Source organism: Harpegnathos saltator, unplaced genomic scaffold (genome assembly GCF_003227715.2).
Source record: "Harpegnathos saltator strain DR-91 unplaced genomic scaffold, Hsal_v8.6 scaffold7, whole genome shotgun sequence".
In the NCBI taxonomy this organism is placed as follows: Eukaryota; Metazoa; Arthropoda; class Insecta; order Hymenoptera; family Formicidae; genus Harpegnathos; species Harpegnathos saltator.
In genome coordinates this window covers 503,197-527,333 of record NW_020230537.1, presented here as the reverse complement: position 1 = coordinate 527,333, position 24,137 = coordinate 503,197, and the positions used below count along the sequence as shown (strand labels likewise).

Here is a 24,137-nt window from a genome sequence, read left to right as displayed (position 1 = left end):
TGTTGACATCATCGTCATCGCGGCAAAGCGAAAGGTGGCCCATACAGTGAAAAAACAGCTGAGCGAATTCCGTGGCGGATGGTGGATTACTCGGCACGGTCAACGATCGCAAACTCCGATAGTTGGCCGCATATTCGCGATCGTATCGTCACATCGACAAACGAGAGAGGGACAGGTCGCGTAATTCGACCGAAATACCGCAGACAGCTTCTTAATTAAGTTTTGCCGTTGCCAAAGTAGAGCTCATGCGTACGTGCCAGAGTTCATTTATTTATTTTCGGATAGAGATCTCGCGCGGTTTCAGGAAGAGAGTAAACCGGGATGTAGCAGAGTGCGCTTTTCTGGAAATTCCGGCTCACTTATTTCCGCGTATCACCCGATGTCACTTCGCACGGTTCTATTCTAATTGGGAATAATCGCTTCTCTCGCGATGGATTAATTTGAAATGTGGCAAAGGACAGGACGGAAGGAAGGAAGGAAGAAATTACGTTACATATACGGTCCGCATATGAAGCGCGCGCACACACACGTCGCGAAATAAATGATCATTAAACGTAACGTCTTACAGAAGCGGATTATTCCGTTGGCTGGTAGTTGTTAACACGCTGTTAACAGCGTGCGCAACATTCATATCGCGTTAAACGTCTGCGTGTAAATTGTACTTATGAGAGGGCACTCTTCCTATCTCTCTCTCTCACTCTCTCTCTCTCTCTCTCTCTCTTCTCTCTCTCTCTCTCTCTCTCTCATTCTCTCTTTCTCTCTCTCTCTCTCTCTGTGTGTGTGTGTGTCTCTCTCGGCGCCCCGAGACCCGAGGTTTTGCTCGAAATACTAGCGCGCGAACTTCTTAATTAACATCCTTCACCTGTTGCCAAGCACACAATATATTCCTTCAGGTCACCGTGGCATAAATTTCGACGCTCCGTCGAAAAATTTCAATCGTCTTATTACGACGAAACTGCGGCGAACGTAACGTTCGTGTCTCCAGTGAAATTGACGCAGTTGTACGGAACATAATTATAACCGTATAATGTCGCTCTGCCAACCGCATGCGTGTATGTGTATGCTGTGCGTGTGCGTGTATATGTGACACGAGCTCGAAGCAACGCGACGATATTACATGCGCGAAAGGAAAGGTATATAATGCATAGAGATATCGTACATTCGAAGAGAAGAAGGCAGCATACATTAAACATCGTATATACACTTTTACTAACGATAACTCGCCGCGCACTTGGCGGCATTTTCCGTAGCGGCGCCGTATCAGCCGCGTGAAAAATGTAGCGCGGCCGCCGCCTGCGCCAGGCTTACCGCTTAATACTCGCGAAGTGCAAAGAACTAAATAATGTAAGTACCCAGTCGCAGCCGCGGGACTATCATTATGCCGGGGACGCGGTGTTCTCGCGCGGTGTAGACGCGGTGCGCATTCGCGATGAAAAATGACGCCTGTTACGCGGCGAGTGAGATACGACGTGGCCGCGGCTAAAGCCGTCTAAAGGGGGACTAAGCTTAACCTAAGGCGATTCGGTATAGCGCATCCCCTCGACTGCAATGCAGAACATTGAATTTTCCGACGCGGCGCGGCGCGGCGCGGCGCGGCGCGACGCGCAGCCGCTCGAAAATTAAGTATCCGCGTAGCGTGTTATCGTTAGCCACGCTCGCGGCGTATCGGTCTACCCGTGCGCCCGCTTTCTCATCGTCGTGCCGTTAATGAGGCTGTTTAAATTAATAGTCTTAGTCGCGAATAAGAGAAAAAGCACGAAGAGACGTCCAGGATTAGCATTTTTCCGACGCTGGCGCCGGGCGCCTGATTCTCGATGCTAAACGCGAAGGTGGGGCGGTTGATGTTTCATCGTGATTCCTTCGTGGATGTTGTCGATGCGATCAAACACTTAAACGCAAAATTATGCACTGGCTGATGTTTACAGTGCGAGGGCTGTAATTGATGGGAAGTGAGAGAGAGAGAGAGAGAGAGAGAGAGAGAGAGAGACGCTGATACAGATAATCGACATTTCCATCGATCTCTCCCGCGGACAATTTGTTACTCGTACATTCTTTTGCGCGGAAAGCGGATCACGTAGTACAACGTACGTATACATAAGTAAATAGAGTGTCTATCGGACTTGAAAAAAAGAAATGAATAAGTAGGTAAACAGAGGTATAATTGTTTTGTGCGTGTTCGTTAATACCTGCCGCAAGCGGCAGCATGATGATTCTACATTTATCGAAGAAGTTCGTGTGTGTTCCGTCTCGCGCTGGTAAATATATATTCTGTATATAGTATACATGTGGCTGCAATATTTCGGATTATTTTTGGATTGTTGCATCCGAATGTCTCTCTCGCTGAGTGTGTCTGCCCGTCAAATATCTTTTTCTCCTTTTTTTTCCTTCTTTTTTTCATGTCGATCGACATGATATTCGTTCGAGTTGAGCGATTTATTCATCGGGGTCGAGACCGGATAAATATTGCGTGTTTTCATTACCTGCGATTTGTCGGCAGCGCGGCAACATGTCGATGACTAAAACGACGACCAGATAAAGTAACCGATATTCCTTGTATAATCGATGTCTGCGCCGCGTTTGTTTGTACATAAATACACAATAATCGGGTCACCTGTTCAGAGATTTACTAATCTCGTTCTGCTCCCAATCGGAGTATTGACTATCGCGGTCGATATCCAAGAGAAATATACATCCGAGTCTTTTTTCGGGAGATGTCAGTCATTGCAAACATCGGGAGCTGGCGGGTTTTCTCCGTTCGGAGAGAGCATTTAGGTGGATGAATTTCGAATTTACAGGGTGTACTCGTTAAAGTGTTATTACTCTCGCGAAGAATCGACGCCGTTTTATCCAACGTCGCAGACTCGTATCATATCAGTCACATCCTTGAAACGATCCTCCCGATGAATCCGGTGGGAGTCTCTGGTGCGGTAGGTCGCGTGCACTACCGCGTGGTAGCATCTGGTAGTAGTAAAGTCTACGTTATTTTTGCGTGAAAACTTCCTGCCCGCTTGAATCTCGTCCCCAATGAACGTGTCGCGCGAGCGGGCGAGCGACGACCACGACGAAAGAAACGCACAAGCTCTATTTCAAAGGAGAGCGGCACGTGTCCGAGTGCCCGAAAACTCTCGTAAAGTTTGTCGATAATGAAACGTCGAAACACTAAACACACACTCGTTCCACGGGGACTTGGACAGGAAACTCGGTTACTTTGATGTACGGTATTAACGGCCCCTCGTTAGTAGTAATAAAGCGTCGCGCGCGACCTCGTAAAAAACACGGTGTCGCACGACGACGAAGTAAACGACGAAGTGGGCGAGAACTGTGTGCGCACACGTGGAACGTTCTTTACCGATTTTTTTATTTCCGCTGTTATCCAAATGAAGGCTCGCAGAGGCGGCGCTGGCGCCGCCCGGCTAAAGCTCGGCCCGCGCTCCCGTGAACTCGTCCGCGGTGATACTTAAGTGTCAGCCGGGAAAAAGTTATTCCGCCAACAAACGCGCCGTACTCTCGATGACAAAACCTCGTAGCGCGAAATTTAGGAGGATTTTTATTTCATCGCCTCGGGACGCTGCCCCGCCAGGCGACGCCGGCACACACGCACACACACACACACACACCGCGAGGTAATGGCGTGTAATTTATGGGGGAGTCCTGAAACTCTCGGATTTACTTCCCTTTCACGTAATTCCATGGATAGTTTGTGTGTCACGCGTAGTGTATATCGTAGTTGGCGCGTGCATGTCACGGAAGTACATATTCGCACATATTTAAAACGGATCCGTGATGGCCGGCCGTGTAGCTATAGTTGATATTTTCCAGCTGATTGCGAGAGTCCCGATAGCGCGCGCGTGCCCGATAGTTTCGGCCGTGCCATTTTTGCGCGATCGTTGCTCTCGAATAAATTTTCGAGAGTCTGTCGGGTTGCAAATAAACCGTTCCGTTGCGGATATAAAAGTGCGGCCGGAGGGGCCGGCGTGTTCGCTTCTACCGAGCGAAATTTCCGTCAGTCGCGAAGTGGGATGGCAACGTTCGCTACCATGTGGAATTTCCGGTACACTTGCCAATTTCGCATTTGTATGTGAATGAGAAAGTCTGCGAAAATATGGATTCCGCCAAGATGTTCCCGTTGATGCTCACGAATATGCGACTTTCGTCATATTATTAGACGGCTCTTAATTAGACTACGGGCGCACATTACACAGAATGCTCGCGGCGCGTTTCGTGCGAAGGCGACTCTCTCTTTCTCTCTCTCTCTCTTTCTCTCTCTCTCTCTCTCTCTCTCTCTCTCTCCAAGCTTGAAACGACTTTTTGTCTCGCGAAATTTAATTTATCGTACGTAATGTACGTTTGTACGCGTGTGTGTGTGTGTCTATTTAAAATATTAAATTTAAAATATTAAATACATTAAAAAAGCGCGCGCACTATGCCATACACACGAACGCAGCAGCAGTAGCAGTCGTGCGTTCGTTACGGTTGTCATAATTTATGACGTCCGCACGGACGCGCGGGACAGTGTGTCTAAAGTGTATCGACCAGCGTAGGTGTACTATGCCAGCGGCATGTTTGTGCACGTGACTCGTTACAACCATTTCTCGCGTTAACGCGAGCCCGAAAAATGAGATGCATCGCACTTGGTGCGATCGTGCAAACCTGTGCGCATCGACGCGGCGCGAAAAACGCCCGCGGTGTTAAAATGCATCACCTCGATTGTCGCTTTATCGAGAAAAACCGGCGATGACCGACCGTCATTGTTGACGCCCGACATTGTTGTGTTCGATTTACCGCCTGACGTTTATCCGCCTCGTCCGCCGGCTGTCCCGCATTCTCGCCGCATCTCTTTAACATCTCTTTAACATTTTTGCACGTCCGCACTGATGAGGAAAAAGAGGTCACCTACAAATTTTCCGCCGTCGGGATTCATTCGGTCAGTTGCTCGAGGATTAATCTCCTATACGGGCTTTCAACGTCGCAGCGTTCTCATTTGTATCGCAGGAGTGTATCGTGACTAATGTCGTATTTCGAGACGTGAATTACAATTTCAGCCGATGCTTCAACGCGCTCTCGGCTCAGAGAGTTGCAAACTAAACACAGCGACTTCATCTCTCTCTCTCTCTCTCTCTCTCTCTCTCTCCCGCCTCACCGTTCCGTTTTCGTAAAACGGCCAAGTAACGCGTAAGGACGGAACGATACGAGGAAAGTTTGCTCTTTACGCCGCGAGTTCATCAGAGCTCGGCTTTAGCAACAAAAATCGATATGAATCATCTTTCTCGCCACGGCTAATTTCGCGACTTGAATTAACCGTCTTGCGCGGGAGCGAGCATCTCCTCGTTGCGTGGTATTACAGCTGGACGTGCTTTGTGCGTCTCTTCTTCTTCTTCTTCTTCTTCTTCTTCTTCTCAATCATTAACCGGCGAAATTCTTCATATATAGGGCATCGGGTCGGCCAGTTTCGGCATCACGACCGATCGTTTCAGCGGTGTGAAAGTGCGCTCACGAAATTTCGCTTGCGTAAGCGCTCGGATACTGGCCGGACGGGATTATTCGATTCCCTTCGCTATCACCCATACATAATCAGGCATTATATAAAATATCACTGTTACGTCATAATAGGTTGATAGGAAAATCGTTATATTGCGTAAGACTGCACGCGCGGAATATACTACAATTACTCAAAACACCGCGTGAGAAACGGCATCTGAAGTAAGTAGTCTCTAATTGCCGCTTTATGACTTATCGCGGCCAATACGAACGCATACGAATCAATACCCCGATCTCGATCTCGTAATGTCTTTATGCAATTTTCCCTATTGCTCTGTGACAACCGTGACCAGCAGGTCCCCGATTATCCTCTTGCCGCGTGGTACTTCGCTTACGACACTCGGGTCCCTCGTAAGAGCGCGTTCACGCGCGGTCGAAGATGCGACGGTGTGACGCGACGCGACGTGGTATAGCATTCAAAATCAAGCTCATTGAATTCCATAATGACATATCACCTGCTGCGATGGAATCCCAAAAACCGTTCACCGCGCTACGTTCGGTCCAAATGCGCGCATCTTTTTGGCGTAATACGGAGGCGAATGTCGCCGGCAAGCTGATGCATTTCTGGCCGAACGATCATTCTGGTGCCGCCGTCGCCGCCGCCACCGCCATCGCCGTCGCCGTCGCCGTCGCGAGACACGAGACATAGTGGCCATTATACTTAGCCTTTTCTCTCTCTCTCTCTCTTTCTCTCTCTCTCTCTCTCTCTCTCTCTCTCTCGAGTACGCGACTGTAAATTATTCTCATTCGGCCAAGTCTAGCGATTCTCTACGCGCGACGAATGACAAACCGACGACAGGTGCCACCAAACAACCGACCTGTCTTTCTCGCGAGACTACTTATCTCGCTCGGAGCCGGCCAAGAACACTCGCCATTTCGTGTGCGCGTGCGCGTGCGGTGATTTCTATGGCCTCCTCTCACAAAAGCCAAATTTTTCCTCCGGTTTCCCTAGGCTACGTCGTGCAAGTCCTATTTCCTGGATTTTCAACCGGAGAGATAAAAAGAAAGAGAGACTAGTCCGTCGAGACTAATACTTCCTGATACTTCTCTGTTAGAACCGTGCGCGACCATAATAAAAACGTTATTGTGGAGCGAGGCAGAGAACGGAAATGTGTTCAACAATAATGATGATCTCAATGACGCGGCGGACTTGTTCGCTGCGTCTTTTTTGCCGGGAAGCGCGACGCTGAAGGGTTCAGGTCTCTTCGCGGATGCGCGCTAGGCCTCTTTTATCCGACGTCGTGGAAATATCACGAGGGTAAATAGAGGCCGGTTCTTTGTCCACTCGCACGAGTTATAGCACCAAGTGGAGAAGATACGCGCGACTGTAATTCACCTTGAGCCTCTGAGAGACGAGGTTGCTGGCTGGAACCACCCGCGGTCGTCTATTTCGGTTTAGGAAGAAAAGGCCGCGGCGCGCGCGCGCCGACCAGCAACTCGTTCGGCAAACACGTTCTGCATGCGCACTTGCGCGCCTCGCCTCACCGAAATTTGCACAGCCGATCGTTACTTTCGATATAGTCCCGCGCTCTTCTTCAGCCGACTTCTTCACCCGCTTCTTCTTCTTCTTCTTCTTCTTCATCCTTCTCGCATCCGTCGTGTGACTCTTAACGCGCCGAGATGACGACGCGACGCCGCGATCACCGCATATTTTCAGCTCAAGACTTTCTCTCCTTTGTGGCCGTCGTTTTTCCTCTTTCCCTTCCCCCTTGTCGGTAATGGCGATCGTTCGTTTCTCGTTGGACGTTCGCTTCAGATCGGTCGGGTGGAAATTTGGCTGCGACCTGAAAGCGATTTTCTACGCGCATCTTTATAGCAGTCAACGCCACGTGAGAGAGAGAGAGAGAGAGAGAGAGAGAGAGAGAGACAGAGAGAGAGAGAGAGAGAGAGAGAGAGAGAGATTAGCGGGAGACAGTAATTTGACAGTGAACATTTGTTTCTCGTGTAAATGGATTACGATTTACATATTCACGTTACGAGAGCAGCCCGACATGGAGCAAGCTGTAAAGTGCACGACTAACGAGTCCGATGTTACGTTACAAAAGAAGAAGAGAGAGAAAGAAGAAGAACGATATCGTCGAGAAGCGAACTGCAGAATCGATGATAATCCGTTTATTAACAATGATTATTCGACAATCTCTCCGTTCCGACCTGGTAAATTCATTCACATCGAGCGGACAGATTCGTATCTCTCACCTCGTTTCCACATCCAGATATACATCTGAAATGTGTGTTCGACAAAATATATATGTTTAGCGAGGGCGCGTATCGATTAGAATAAGCGAGTAACTAAACAGCCGTAAAGTGGGACACGCGTCGGGGAAATTTTCATTCGGGCACGCGACCCTGCGTGCGACGTCGATGCGTGCCTCGGCCGTATCGAATGATATACTACGTTACGTTAACGTACGTTACGCAAAAGTCGCCCGTTGCGCGTGTCAACGATCCATCGCGTGTCGCACGTGGAAGCACCATTGGCGCGTTTATGCAGGGTGTAAGCAAACGAGAGCTCTGTTTCGCGTAAACACGAAACGCTCGCTCTCTCTCTCTCTCTCTCTCTCTCTCTCGCGCAAAAAAATTGGAATTTTTGAGTAAAATTTGAGCGCGTCTCAATTTGTTTGCGCTCATATCCTTCGTACGCGTGTCGTACGTGCGTGGTTATGAAGGGACGAGAGAGTGAACGAGAGAGATGTTCGCGTCGAGCACGTTTCGTGGCGATGCACGACGACATCGGCTTTTCGACTTTTATCTACGAGCGACGTGGTTCCCAAAAGTTTCCGGGTCGCGAATCGAGGATCTAGTTTGTGCGACATTACTAGACGGTTTTCGTGCGGACCGAGTTTTTTTCCCTGAAACTTACTTCCACGTAGTCTTCGAAACTGCGATTTTCGAAGAAAACGACGAACGAGAACGTCTCGAAAGTTCACGTCCGATCTGCGGAAAGTATCGTCAAAAAATTTGATGTGGACGCGGACGATTCTCTCTCTCTCTCTCTCTCTCTCTCTCTCTCTCTCTCTCGATGTCCCCTACGAATTTCTCGAAGAGTAAGATATTGATCGAGACTCGTTCCAACTAATATTTCGCGAGATTCACTTTACCGTACACGGCGCACACGCGAAAATGTGAACTTCATCGTGAATAGGAAAACTTTTGTTCCCGGATTTGTCAATGCGTTTTTTTTGGCATTTATGTGAAACTTCGATGGAATTAGTACGGTATCAAGAAAAGATTGCGAATTCGAGCTTTCGGTTGTTTTTCTCTTGCTGTACACCGTTGAAAGCTACAAAACAACAACAAACCACATCTTCTTCTGCAGAATCGCGAGGCGCTGTTAAAGCTCGGTAATGATCGAGATGAATCTGAGCTTTCGATCGCGCGAGAGTAACTGTTCTGCCATATAAAGCTCGACTTAACTTCTGCTAACATGTTCACGGGCTGTCAAGCATCCAAGCAAAGTAATTATAAACGCTAAACTAATTCGCTCAGAAATTTCCAGCGTTTACCTATACTTTTCCGAAGTAATAAAATTATCATTAGTGAGTAATTTTATAACGTTAATATTGACATATTGATGGTTATTTTTCTGTGGAGCTAACTGTTTGTCAATATTTACTTTGGCATACCGCAACTAATGGATCCCGTGCACGGTTACTTGCCGTCGGCCACGCAGACTCGCGGAAGGCAATCCGAAATCAATCGCTTATATGGACGTTGTTCCACGTCAGTCGACGTGTATTCGTCTTCTCTGTGATATAACGTGTCGCAGACGTGCCGTGCGCCTTAGCCAAATCCTCGATAACCGATGTCTCGACGACGAACGACGGATGTTTTAATAATCGGGCATTAATCTTTGAGTCACGCGCGGTCGATCGACTCTCTAATAATGGATGAGGATTACAAGATTCCCTGCGAATTATGAGGGTCGTAGGCGCGTGGGAGTATAAAAAAGCCGGCCTGCGAATATCGATTTCCAGCTTTTCAGACGAACCCTGTATACATTTCAATGCCATGGAAATGGAATAGCCGACGTCATATCGCGGCTCGAAAGTGAATGGAGGAACACGGCACGTGTTTACACGCAAGATGTTTGTCTTTCTGTCTCCCGGCCGCGAAACGACGTCAGTCGCGAGCTCCAGTTCCGAGCTCGTTGATAAACTCTGACTTCGTGACGGCGCGCACGTCCCGTTTTTTCCTCGACACTTTATCGGGATACATGCTTGAGAAGCTTAAAGAAGGGGGGCGCGTCTCGCACGTCGCGCCTTTGCCGGACTCATCGGAGTCTACATAATTCGCAAAGTAATATCGATAAATAAGTGATACAATCGAGCCGGCGGGAGCCACATTCTCTGACGGACACGAACTCTCTCCAGGATTGAAGTTAGATGGGGTCAGTTTCCCGGGTGTACGTCCAACTTTGAGACAGCCTCATTAAACTGTACTTAATTATAATTCCTCGGAATATACGTACATCTCCGGTCGCGTGGATACGTCCCGAGCCGGTAAGCGTCGGCTCGGGAGGATGTGGCCGTAAATTTAGTTTTCTAATTAAAACGTTAAACCAACGATAAAGCGCGCGCGAGGCCCGATACTACTCCCCTCGTTATATTGAAATCTCGCGGGACGCGATGCGCGTTTATGATAATTATTTTATTCTTCCGCGTCTAGTCAACCGCGATTATCGATTTTCGTTGTTAATTATCACTGCTTTTACTTCGGCGCACGAGTCAGGGATACTATTCTACTCGCGTTCACGATATTATATCACCTCGACTGCTCGAAGGTCGACGCGGCTGATTTTCCACGTTGCGTCGCTTTTTATTTACGTTACCGTCCATCTTGATTCGTGCACCTTCGGCTTACGTTGACGTCCGATTCGCTCCCTTGGCTTAGGTCTGGATCAGTCATGAATCGGCTTTCCGGTGTGTATCTCTGACGTAGACACGCGTCAAGTTTCGGCGATCCGGCTGTATTGCATCGAAATCAACCAACTGGTCAGCCAACTGGTTGATACGGATTCAGCCTAAGTTACCCACCGCGTGCCGCTGGATATCCCTTAATTTCGGTGAGAGAATCAACGGCCGTTACGACCGTAATTTCTGATATCAAAGCTCAAATCCGAGCGATATCCATCGCGGATCTTTCGGTTCCGATTGCAATTGATATCGGATTGCGGGACAGTATCGGTAATTGCTTCTTAGAATATCTTCGCATTATTACACGCTTCTTGCTCCACCGAGACACACTTCTTTCCTCTCTGGTATTTATCGAGCGAGTCGTTTTGCGTCGTCGAGAGAAATCTCTCGGTAGTGCAAGAGAGTTTATACAGAACGGCTATGCGAAAGAAACAATCGAGAAAATGTTTCGCTCTGCGTACTTGGCCAAGATATCCTGAAGAATTGTTTGTTTGTCGTTTATGATGGCAAGTTTTAGGAATTGGAACGTAAATTTCATCCAAGTGACAATCCAAGTGAGCTCGCGTTTGTCCGCCTCAGCGTGTTGAATGCATCTCCTGAGAATACTTTAGACTTTAGGATCTTCGTAAATACATTCGCAGATTGGATTTCGGATCGTGTGTGCGAAATCCAACCCCCTCAGAGCGAGAATGAAAACACGCTGCCTCGCGCAACTTCAAAGTGTCCGCGCGGCGCGGCGGGTCGGCCGCCGATCGCCGCTGGTGGGGGTCGACGCGCGCGGCCATGTGCTCGCGCGTAGACGCTCGATCGGCAATCAGTCGACGCCGCGCGCTCGCACCGGGCATACATTGTCGGTGGTTTCTCTTCTCGCGCGCCCCGCGATACGCGCGACGTGCGTAACGGCGATATTAACACACACACACACACACACACGAGCGACAGCGAACGCAGATAGAGTCTGTCTCTCCCGTCGCTCTCTTGCTCTCTCTTTCTCGTTGTCTTTCTCTCTTTCTCTGTACGTGCGCGCGCGACCGCGACGTATGACTTACGGTGTGACACGTGTGCTCTCTCGTCGTTCCTCCGCGCGTTCTCCCGTGCAACCGAGTGCGGCATTACGTCTGACGCATTTTTGCAGACGCGCTCGCTCGCTCGCTCGCTCGCTCGTTCGTTCACGATGCCTCGTAACCAGTTCCCGCATCCTTCGCGCGTGTGACGTGTCCCGTCGAGAGGGAAAGCCGTCGTGAGGAAAGGAGCGAGTACTTTCCGAGAGAAAGAGAGTACCGGAGCTCGGTAGCGGATAGCGTCTCGGAAAATGCCAAGGTGATCCCCTTTGCCCTCCTCTCCTCTTCCTCCTCGTGTGCTCCTCGACGCCTCGGGGGAAAAACGCACTCGCGTCCCGTGCGAGTCCGTGTTAGAACAACGACTACGTGTGTGTCGGCTGCTCGTTCATCCTTTTCTTTCGCGCGCGCATTCGCCGCGACAGTCTCGCCGATCTCGCACCGTCGTTGAAACCGCGCGAAGAGGTCTCGCACACGCTGGAGCGTGATCGACCTCGATCGACCGACATCGTCGCGCCTGTCGATCGCGGTTGAGAGCCGCCAGGATGCATCACACGGCGCCGTGGTATCTGCCGTGGGGCCTGAAGTTGGTGCCACTGCCGATTCCACCAGGACACCCAGCCTCGGGCATCCCGAATCCCGGCTTGCACTTGCTGGCACCCTTGCCAGGAATTTACGCCCCGGAACCGCGTAAGGTGAGCCGCAACTCTGTTGTCTTTTGTGCGAAAAACCGTGAGAGGCAGCTATGTTTGATCTCTCTCTCTCTCTCTCTCTCTCTCTTTCTCTCTTTCTCTCTTTCTTTCACTAACATTATCCAAAGATTTACATCCGAAGATCGCGTGTATACAACGCTCCTCTCACGTTTTCGTACGTCTTGTGTGAGTCGGATTCACGTGTTATTTTGGGATTATGCACAACGATGTTGAATGGAAGTTGAACGCGATTGTCTCAATGTTCCCCGAAAATTGAGTTAAACGAGCGATAAAAGTTGAAAATTGTTTTCCGGTCCCGAGCGAAAGTCCCGAAGTTCAAGCGAGATGCTTCCCATTCAGCTTTGCGAAGTTGTAATTTTATTCGAGTCTCCGTGCGAGGTTTAAAGTTGGTTATCGCGAAGTAAGCGTGCCCGTTCTCTTCATTATCGCCCAACGAGTTGGCGTTTGTGTCCCTCTCGTCGAAGAATCCTTTCTCGTCGAGCGTCGAACGACGGTCTCTAGTCACCGTGAAGTTCTCCACGTTGTCTCGCCGGAAACCTACACGACGTCCGGGTTGCTCCCATCCCGGGAAAAACGGTCTTCGCGAAATCACCAACGCATTATTTCGCCTCGCGTCAATGAGAAACTCGCTTTCCCCATGTGATTTATTTATATCCGGTGATATCAAGAACGCGCACGCGACGAATCACGTCGCGGTGGATCGTTCAGAAGCGACGATTGCTGATTACGAGAACGGGTTACATCCAATTGCAGCGAATGTTATAGGCGCTGACGTGAGCGGCAAAACGATGAGCCGCGCGCGCGTTCTTGCTGCTCTATGAATCATTCTGTTTTGTAAACGGGTTATTGTATTATCCCGTTGGAGATGAGCGACAAAAACATTGCTCTCCTCCTTCCCCTTCCCCCCCCCCCTCTCTCTCTCTCTCTCTCTCTTTCTCGATCGATCGATCAATCAATCAATTTCTTACACACATTTTTTGTTTGAACTCAAATGTTTCGCTCCCACGCATTTAATCCGACAAACGATCACGCCGCTTATTTATTACAGCATAAGTGTATCGTAATAAGTGTGCGCAGTTTATTCCTTCTGATTATTCGACAGATTTTTATCGCGCGCGGCGCCAGCCAGCGTCGCTCGAGTCGTGGGGAACCGGGGGGAAAACGTTTGGATGTCGCAAAATCTGATAAAGGGACCTCAGAAGCTCACCGAAATTAGACCCGGCGCGCAGTGCGCAGACGTTTCATATATTATTACAATTGTTAACAACGTGCAGCGGCGTAGCGGGTCCTCCTATTTATAAGTAATGAGATCTGTCCGTGTGCCAAATTCGATCCAGTTATCTGGCCCGTTTGTCTTCACATGCGCGCTTCTATTCTAGGTAAAATCTAAATAGTCGGCGCGTACGAGAGCAGCGAATGCATCGAAAATAACCGGCGGAATACTTGTCGTCGCGTGTATTAGGGATAGCATGACAAGCGTTCATATGTCGGTGCGCCGCGCGCATGTCGTACGCGAACCAAGTCAGCAACCCTGGCCAACCCCTGGCGCGGGGATCTCCTCGGATTCGAATTCGTCCGAACACCACGCGAGGAACGATAGGGCGTTCGCGGGCAGACGTTGAATATTTCACGATTCGCCTTACGTGAGTTACGGTCCGACACGGGCCGTGGGGTAAGCGCGAGGGAGGCAAAAATTGCCGTGGCTGGTATCGGCGATAAGCGAGCGAGTCAATTCGCACGCGCTCGCGATTCTGTGACAAATGAAAGACACTCTCGTGCCCTTTTCTTTCCGCTTCTTTTAGTCGTGTTCTTTTAGCCGTAATGGACGACTTTGGGACTTTGGGCCAAATTGTCCTCGACAACGCGAGCAGATCAACTGCCGTAATGAGAGACCTTTGCCGTATGAAAGTTTCGCCGTGTGTCGCGATCGAGCGCCGCTTGACTCGCAGCTTTGAACTTGCCGGAGCCGCGCCGCGCGTTTCATTAAACTCGGTATAAGCTCGAAAGCGTAAATCTCTCGCCGCGTGCTTGCGCAACTTTCGGTGCGCAAGCGACGGCGCCCTGGCGTAATGCTCTCGCATTTAAAACGTGCTTTATTTTATTAGTAGGTTAAATCGATCTCGCGAGAGCCGCGGGGCCGAGGGCAGCGCGGGAAACTTTTATCCGGCGTGCGCGGAATCGACCGTTGCTCGGTAAACTTGACCTTACTTCAAGTTGCAGGACGGTATCACCGTAATCTCCGCGCAAGAAGAATTTAATCTCTCTCAGCCGAGCGTGTGCGACAGTTATACGCTACTTGCTCTATAGCTCGAATAAAGACATTTCGCTCCGCTCGGTCGGAGAAAGAGCGCGTCGTGTGGCGGCGGCTCCCACACGTAGCGAGTCACATAATGAGATTAACGGGGGCAAAGGTCCCCCTCGTTGTTTCATTTCGCCTCCCTCTCAGGCCTCCGTGTCTCCTCGGTCGTCCTCTCAGGCCGTCCTCTCAGGTAAACCGCCGGAGAACTGGTGGCGTTGCGTCGCGTCGCGTCGCGTCGCGTCGGCTGAAAATTCGTACCGGGCAAGTACCGTCGTCGGAGCGGCGGATACGCTCCAACGACACGGTAAACGTTTCCCGAGTGCATACCTATAATTTGACGAGCACTTTGCCGTCACTTTGCCGCGCTCGCATTTGCGGAGACGCTTTTCCCCGTGCGACTCCGCGCGCGCATTCGCTCGCTTGCCGCGCTCGGCGCGCGCGACATTACCGTAATTCGTGAAATATAAAGTCCTCGAGACATAAGAGAAAAACGTTGCGAGGCTAGGCGAGGCGAAGACGGCACGGAAACGACCTCGCTTGCGAAGTTAACGTCGCCGGTCAATTGAGAGCTTACTTTCTCGGAGGCGTTCGCAGTCGTATCGGACAAATTCACTCGAGAAGCGAAGAAGGAGAGAGAGAGAGAGAGAGAGAGAGAGATAGAGAGAAACGAAAGAAACAGTCGGCCATATCCTGGCTTGATTCGAGGAGAATCGATACGAAAATCGGTGAGCTTTCAGGACTGAGCCTTGTCTCGCGTGAGTCTCGGCGGAAACCTATCGATCGAGGTGTGCTACTGCCTTTCAGGACATGTAGATCGCGGATAAAGGCTGCAGCCGAAACGATCGCCGAGACGTGTCGTTACGCAGGAGATATACCCTCGCGTGCACCACGGACGCGCGAAAATCGAGGACCATACATACGAGACTTTACGAGCAAACAGGTGCGCGCCGTGCGCGCACCTTTGACGGTCTCCGGCGCGGAGACTCGTTCTACCTGCCGTGGAAATCTACGCTCGATCGACCGCATTAATTCGACCTCCGCGCCGCGATGCGGAATGCTCTCTGGCAACTGAATTTTCCGCCAATGTTTTTCGGGAGAAAGTAGAGAGCGTGCGAAGGATCGATATGTATTAAGAATAAATCCGTTTTGTGTTGTCAAACTGTTGATACTAGGTGCGCAACTAAGTTTCCGGGTTTTTTCATCAATGAAAAATGGAAAATTTCACGAGAAAATGGTTTGTTCAAAGTATCGTCCCTCGCTAGCTACACATTTTTGCCATCTCTCTCTGGCAATACATGAATACCGCGACGATAAAACGACGCGTCTTTGGACCGAAGCCATTCATCCAAGCAATTTTGCACTTGTTCGAAATTGGCCAAGTGTTGCCCAGCCAAGTTATGCGCCATCGACCGGAACAAGTGATAATCGGAAGGGGCCAGGTCTGGTGAATACGGCGGGTGCGGTAGCAGATCCCATTTCAGCGTTTTGATGATGCTGTCCTGGACGATGGAAGTGCGATGGCACGGAGCGTTGTCGTGCTGCAATATCACTCGTTCGTGTCTCGTGTCCCATTCTGGCCGTTTTTCGAGCAATGTACGGTTCAAATTGATCAGTTGTTGTCGGTAGCGATGCCCATTGACAGTTTCGCCCGGCTTCTTTTCAGCAGCTCATAGTACACGATATTCCATCGATGTTGATCTGGCTTCGCCAGGTGAAAGCCACGATTTTTTGCGTTTGGGATTCTCGAAATATATTCACTGCTCATCGCCAGTAACAATTCGATGCAGGAAACTCTTTCTTTCATGTCGCAAAAGCAAAATTTCGGAAGTGGCTCTTCGATTTTCCATCTGTCTCTCAGTCAACTCATGCGGCACCCATTTCTCTTCCTTTTGAATTTTTCCCATGGTATGTAAACATGGTTTGGAAATACCTTGGCGAGTCATGTTCAATGCCTCCGCAAGTTGATCTTGTGTTTGCGTATCATCTTCATCCAATAACGCTTGCAGATCGGCGTCCTCAATTGTTTTTGGTCTTCCGCAGCGCTCCTTGTCCTCAGTATCGAAATCGCCACTTCTGAAGCCACTTTTCTGAAACCAATCTTCACGGGTAGTTTTCGATGGTGCATGTTCGCCGTAGGCCTCCTCAAGCAAACGACGTGCTTCAGCTGCACTTTTTTTCAAGTTAAAGCAGAAAAGCAAAGCTTGCCGCAAATGCTGTTTATTTGGCACAAAACTCGACGTCTTCGTTGTTAGAAAAAATATTTTTTTTCGATGCGATATGTGTTGGTATTACGACTGGTTACTGTTAACAGATGTCCAGGCTATAAAAAAGACACAACTTCACAGACATGTATGTCGACTACATGTGTCGTTAGCGCCATCCATGTGTGAAACCCGGAAACTTAATTGCGCACCTAGTATTTTCCATTTATGCAGCGCGCGATTGCGCACAGCGGCAGTTTCGTTCAGTATCGATCGCAAATATCGATAATCCCATCTCCACATACGCACACATACATATTCCTTCCTTCCTTTATTAGATTTTATTTAATTTAATTTTCGGCGCGTCCATGATCGGTGTGTTGCCTTTACGTTCGATTGCGTCTTCTACGGTCCGGACGATGTATCAACCGCGAGAATTGGACAGCGGTCGATCATCGCGTGTCGATGATTTTTAGGGATAACTCGGTGATAACTATGATACACGTGTGTGCATATTTGCTTCCCATCGGTTGCGCCGCGAATTTCATAGGATGGCGACGTTTATTTATTTATGATCGTCGAGCCCGCATTGATAGCCGCGAGATAACGTCGAATTCGGGGATTTACGCGTGCGTTAACTTGACACATCTTCGATAAATCTCGGCGAATGGATATTTATGACATTTCGTACATGCGTTCGCGTTTATTCGTTCGTCCGCGACGTGTTTACTCGCGGCGATTATGTCACCGCGGCAGTACGTTGCATTCGATACTTCAATGTTTTGTGCGGAATAACAAGTGTCAAATCATTATCTCTCGATTATCTAGTCGAAGGAGTTACGCAAACGTCCATTAGTTTCTGTACAGACCATTCGAGCGAAGCTAGACGCTAGACGCAAGCTTTCTGTTCTCGGAAGAAGTTGCAATCAAGTTTCTCTGAGCGAAGTTTTAATTCGAAGTCGTTTTCATAACTTTTCCATTTTCAACGCCGGACATCTCGGCTATTAATAAGTCGCGAATTAAAGTTTCCTCAGGATAGATGTTAAATGTTAAAACGTTTATACCCGCGACGTCCATTCGCGATGTTGAACTTGCGAGAGAGAGAGAGAGAGGGGGGGGTTTCTCTCTCGAGTTCTTCAAAGTCAAACAACACGCAGCTCGCACTCGAGCTCTCGTTCTCTCAATTAAATCCGCGGCCAGATCGGTCCGCAGCGCTACGTAAATCGTCGGAAGGACGCTTTTCTTCGAAGTGTATGCAGTCTCGCTAATTTCACGAGTCATATACCTGTTACTGTTGCAAACCGAAACGTGAATTCTCTGCAGCGAATTCGCGCGACGGAATCCGCCAATTAGATTCTCAGTCGTGTTAAACGACGAGAATCCGCAGCGCGCGGGTACTAGCGTGGCGTGACGACATTCGTGCCATTAATTCACAATCTATTTATTTACCGCGATCGAACGCGCGTTGTAACGTGGCGTTTGATCTTCGCGTCTATATGCATGACAATGCCATCGAGAACGCTCGCTCGTTCTCGCGCGGGCGCGGGCGCGGGGCTGCGGTTATTCCGGGCGCTCAATTATCTTCGCACAATGACTCGATCGTGAGCGAAGCGTCGCGACGATTCGGAGCTGTGTTTCGTGTTTTGGAGTTTGGACCGGCTAAATTTAATTTACAGAGAGATCGAGCAAAGTTCACCGATTTGACGAGAAGTCTCCCGCTGAAGTTTAACAGCTCCTTCCACACGCCTCTCTTTTACGTACGGATCAGATCAGACGCACACATACACACATGCGTACATTAGCGTGACGTCTCTACAGATCTTTATGTGTGATATGTAGCTTCGAGTGGAATTTTTGATACCCCAAATAATTCCGCGGACATCTGTCCGCCGGATTTTTCGTTATGTCGAACGGAGGGAGGAGGACGTGAAATGGAAGGAAAATGGAGTGGGTGAGTGAGATGGAGAGAGAGAGAGAGAGAGAGAGAGAGAGAGAGAGAGAGAGAGAGAGAGAAAAAGAGAGAGAAAAGAGAGAGATATATAGAGGCATAGAGATAGAGATAGAGACAGAGAGAAAGAGAGAACGAGGGAGAGGGAGATAGAACGCGAGCATTACGTAATATATAGACCTCCGCGTCGTTGACGGATGACAGGAGCGTCTTCTCGGCTGCCAGAACAACCGAGGTTAGATCTGTGTGTGCGTGTATTTATATAGCGAGAAGAGTATGACGGCCTCGTTCGACGGAGCGAGCGGTTAGCGCTTCGCCGACAGCGGCGTCGGAATTAGAGACGGCGGCGTATAATATCGATATTCTCTCGGACTTGTCGATAAACGGCCGAAAAACATTGATCTCTCGGTCTCGTCTTCAATTTGCATACATCATATCTCCGCCCGGGGAAGCCGGGCGAAGCTCCATGTCGTCGATCTTTATGTTCCGCGCTTTTTATCTTGGGAAGAATACGGCACTTTGAAAAATTACGGCATGTTCCGCGAGAAATATCGATATCCCGTACGTGTCGATAATTACTTATTGCCTTTATCGTCACCGGGAAAATCTCTCGTTCTCACGAGGGAGTGAGAGCGGATTTTCTGGGATAGGGAGATGGATCGTGCGTGCGAGTCGCGCAGCATCGCGAGGATCGGTGATTGCGCGCGCGCGCGCGCGCGAACAGTTGTAATCGCTGCTTGCTGTAGTAGGGAGAAGTACACGTGCGAGTGTCAGATCGCGCTCTCTCGCCGCGGCTCCTGCGCGCGATCGCTAATGATGTCGTTTTTATCACGTCCGCCGAGGTTGACGGCACCGTCTTGTGGCGTCAGAGTGTATCAATCACTCTTATCGCGTCCTCGCATGATTGATACGCCGGGGAAATCGTAATACACGAGGAACGGGCGGCGTGTGGGTAAATCGACAGGTGTTGAGTGTCGTCTTCGGACGAAAAGAAGAAATGGGATCGCGCGTGGAAATCTCTATTCTTTTTTGTCCTTTTTACGACGAGCGATTCGGAGCAGAAGACTGGTATCATCCCTGCTTGTGTGTCGTCGGTTTCCTCGCTTATTGACGTTCTGAGAAATTCACGAATCTCGCGAACGACTCGCTCAGAGTGGATCTTCGCGCTTGTTAAGCTCGAGGAAAATTTTTGTCCGCCTTCTCTCGCTCGGAAATCACTCGCGTTCGATTACACAAGCGGAGAAGGAAAGGAGCGGGGTATAAGGTTGCAGGCGATGCACGTGCTCGCCCGTGAGACACGCGGATGCTACGAGCCTGCACGTATTTCGGTCCCTAAGCGTGCGCCATTCGACTGTCTGCGGATGGCGAGCGGTCGGTCTCTCCTGGTTGCCTTTGCCATTTCATCGAGACAGCACTAAGACGCTCTCATCCGTCCTATCGCCGTCGAGATTCCACGAACTTCGATTTAGTGATGAAGTGCATCCGCTGCAGCGGAAGACATGGCAGTCCGTCAACGGGAAGTTCATAACTCTCTCTCTCTCTCTCTCTCTCTCTCTCTCTCTCTCTCTTCCTTCTGTCTTGCCGTTTCTGTCTTGGCCGGAGATACGAGTTGGCGCGGCAATACGTCTTGTGTATGATAAATTTCTCTTTATTGCTTGAGCAATAACTATCATATATCAATTAACACTAATAGCGCGCTATACGCGAGCAATTGAGTACGCGATGTAAGACACGTTTCCGTTACGTAAGAATACGATTGACCGTAATATATTGTGCGCCGCAAATATCATCTATTTTAACTGGATTTCATGGAGAAAGAAGCTTTATAAATCAGCTTATAAATCTTATCGAGTCCCTGTTGCGAAGATATTCGCAGCGCTACGAAATTAAGTAATCTATCTTTGTCGATTCCGTATTCGAAAGCATTGGCTAATTCCGTTTGTCGTCCATGCAGCTCTGCTGCTTCTTGCGTTCCGAAGTATCTCGACACAGGATATCGATATCTTCGCGACCTTCGCGCGACCTTAGCGCGCGCGACACGAGAGCGGAAAATCAGAATAGACACGTATAAAATATCGCTGACGCTGACTAGCTGGAATCCGGAATGACCGGGCCGGGGGGCAATAAGGCGTCCAAAAATGGCCGTTTCGCTTTTTTCGTACCAGGTAATTATGTAATGGCGCTTCTCGAAAGCGAAAGAACATATCCCCGCGTATTACGAAGTACGTAAAAGAACGCGTATTTCTGTATCTCGCGAACACACAGTTTTTCTGTCTGCGATCTTTCGACTACGTGATATGTACATGCTGCCCTCCCTCTTCATCTTTCTCCCCGAAGAAAAAATAAATGGAATAAGAAACAGCGCGAGATGCTCTCTGCGTCGATAATAATATACATTCGTACAATTTATGGCTTTACGTGGGAGTGGATGTGTATATATGCGCGTACATAAAATACAGTATAAGGTATACATTAATAGAGAAGTATAAGCTCTACGACTACGCGCGCGGAAGTAAGCGAAAGCTCCTTACGGCAAACAGAAGCATAAACTCGAAGCGAGGTTCGCCTTAAGGTTCGCGCAAATCTTGAAAGTCGGCTAGCTTCGGAAAGTGTATCTGTACGCGCGTGCACGGATGATATACGTGCACGTGCATCTCTCTGCAATACGGTGCTATACTACCATTAACCAAATGAAATTTCAGATATACTATATGTGTGTGTGTGTGTGTGTGTGTCTGTGTGTGTGTATACTCTCTACATAGCCGGGCTATATTGGCTGTGACTACCTGGCGCACAGCCTCGCGCTATCTCGGAATATTATTATGTACTGTACATATACTCCCCCGCGTTGCATTAAGTGCATCACCCACGGATATGGATGAACCAATAATTGAAATTCTGCCGGATAAGTTGTAAGTGAACGCGTTCATAATTCATAGTTCATAGTTGTGTATCATCGCAGGCTCGGTTGAGTGACAAGTTTAGAAGGCTCCAAAGCCGAGGGAACTTTAACACGCGACGCGTTCCGGTCGCGCCGATGGGGGAGAATCGGGAGTGACGTAATTAAATGACGTGCGAAAGTAACGTGCTAATGAGGGAAGTTTGGATGAAATAAGAATCTAGACAAGAACCTACACACGGCACACGGTTTCGACGAATTGCAAAGTCGAACCTGGGTGCCTTCTAATTAGCGTAAAATTCCTCAGTAACTACTATTCGTCCTGTCGTTCCGCGCTCGGCTCTACTCTGACTTACTCTGACGCTTGCGCGGCAAGCAGATGATGATGATTACCGGCCAAGTACTCGATACGTATCTCCCTCCCTCTCCCTTTTTTCATTCCGATCTTTCTCCCTCGTTTGCGCTCGCGCGGCACGTTGTCGCGAACGCCGCTGAGTCTCGCTTCGCGCACGCGACACATGTGTGTACACACTTATTCATATGTGCGCAACTATGCACTCGTGTCGCTCAAACGTCGCGTCTCACAGGCGCTGTCAAACGACGACGGAGGAGGAGGCTGCATCCCTCCTTGACGGCTGGGCCGCCCTTTCGAATTGCCAGGTTTATACATATAAACCTGTTTCCTGGCGACGGCGTCTTTCGCGCGTGCACGTGTCTCTTCTGATATTCGCTCACGGCACGCGCCAAAGAGGGTAGCGTGCACTGTGTCTCGTCAAGTTCACATGGATCAACGTGCCGCCGACTTGCATACACCGCGCCTTTCTCACACTTTTTCGGACTCGCGCGACAGCCGCGCGCTTTGATCAAATATTTACGTGGGCTGCTTTATCCGTGGCCGTCTCGCCGCGTTAATCTTTTCTGTCTCCTCCTAGCACCTTCATTGCTGCCACTTTTCCCATCCTCCTTCGTACGTTGTGCTTCTTTTTTGCTATCAATATTTTGCTCACATGTGAGAGGTGAGAGGCAGAGAGATGTAACGCGTGGCGTTATATTTGCAATATGAATCTTAAAAATAACTACGACGTATATCTCAAGCGGAGAAGTCGATGCGAGAAGTTAATCCGACGTCACGCGACCGGAACATTGGTACGGCGTGAAATTCCGGAGAAACGCGGCGGGAAGCTTATCGATATTTTTCCATCCTCTCTCTCATATTAACGATTTATAAATGCCGCGAGTCTTGCTGCGAGACCTCTTTAATATCCGCGTGTCACACGAAATGCTCCATCAATGACTCGCGCCGGGCCGGCCGGCCCGGCCGCCGGGATATTATACGGAATGAAAATCTCGACGAGAGAGGAAGAGAGAGAGAGAGAGAGAGAGAGAGCAACGGGGGCTCTCCGGACTCCGGAATATATCGCGCGACGTTTGTTCTCGGACATCCGAGAAATATTTATGTTGACGGTAACCGTTGCGGTCGCGCGCGGTGGTTTTCGGTGAGAAAATCGCGTCTTCCGGGACTGTCTGGCGAGAGAGACTCGGAGCGAAGAACGCGCTCGCCGAGAACATGCCGCGTAAGTTTATCTCGTAAATCGTGTCGATTGCATTGCTCGTTCAGTCGCTCTCTTTTTATATAGGTCGCTTATTAGATTTGACCAACTATGCCGAGTATTTCCGATATCACGGCTTATCCGTTACGTCCCCCTTTTTTTTTCATCGTGTAGCGGTTAACGCTGCGATAACATGCGAGAACTGTGCGCAGCATAATCGATTTTGCTTGTTTTGCTTAGGTAAAAGGTAAATTACAGTTTTACATCGTATAATTTTAAGATAATTGGTCAAGTTTTTTTTTCGCAATTTGCGCAGTTTTTGTTAATAGTATTTTCACGGTACGAGATAATTTCGCGAAGAATGTTTTCAGCAGTTAGAGCCGTTCCTCAAAAATAGCTTGAGATTTGCGAAATCTTTCTCTCTCTCTCTCTCTCTCTCTCTCTCTCTCTCTCTCTCTCTCTCTCTCTCCTTCTTTGGATTTATATCAAATTTTCGCCTCTTCGAATAACGCGCTGTCACGCGGCGTGGCACGTGGCGTGTGTTTAATGAAGGATATAACACAGGTGCATGATTTGAAGGATGAAACACGAATTTACATGCGAATACAAGTTCGCGTTAGCTAATTAACGCGGCGAAATACATGACTTTCGGCCGCGTAAGTGAAAATGATCAAAGCAGTGAACAGTTTTTTCTTTCTCTTTTTTATCATCGAGTCGACAGTCTACATCACGAAGGATATTCATTTGTACACTCTGCATTAATACTTAACCCTGCAGAATGGAGCCAATTTCTGTCGTGCGAGCACCGAGATCAGATCGCGCCGAGATCTTGTAGCTATTTGTCACGTGTCCGCAGAAATATGACGGCAGTCACGGAAGTCGCTCGTTTCTTTTCGACACCGTCGTGACACAGAGATCTTTCGTCATGATCGGAACGCATCTGCCATTCCGCTTTTACGTAATCGATATTTCTCGCGATACGTTCTCGTGTAACACACGAGAACTGACGTATCCTCTC

At 49.2% G+C, this 24,137-nt stretch overlaps 1 protein-coding gene across 5 annotated transcripts in view; it reads left to right on the top strand.

The window, feature by feature from the left end:
• Positions 1 to 24,137, top strand: part of LOC105189658 (RNA pseudouridylate synthase domain-containing protein 2) — a 127,678-nt gene that overhangs the window by 17,683 nt on the left and 85,858 nt on the right. Inside the window, exon 1 of one of the 5 annotated variants that reach the window (XM_011151919.3) lies at positions 11,213 to 12,204. The exons of the other annotated variants lie outside the window; for them this stretch is intronic. Within the exon in view, the coding sequence (XP_011150221.2) occupies positions 12,055 to 12,204 (150 nt within the window). The 5' untranslated portion in view covers positions 11,213 to 12,054. Of the gene's footprint in view, positions 1 to 11,212; positions 12,205 to 24,137 lie in introns of those variants that run through there. 5 annotated transcript variants of the gene reach the window in all.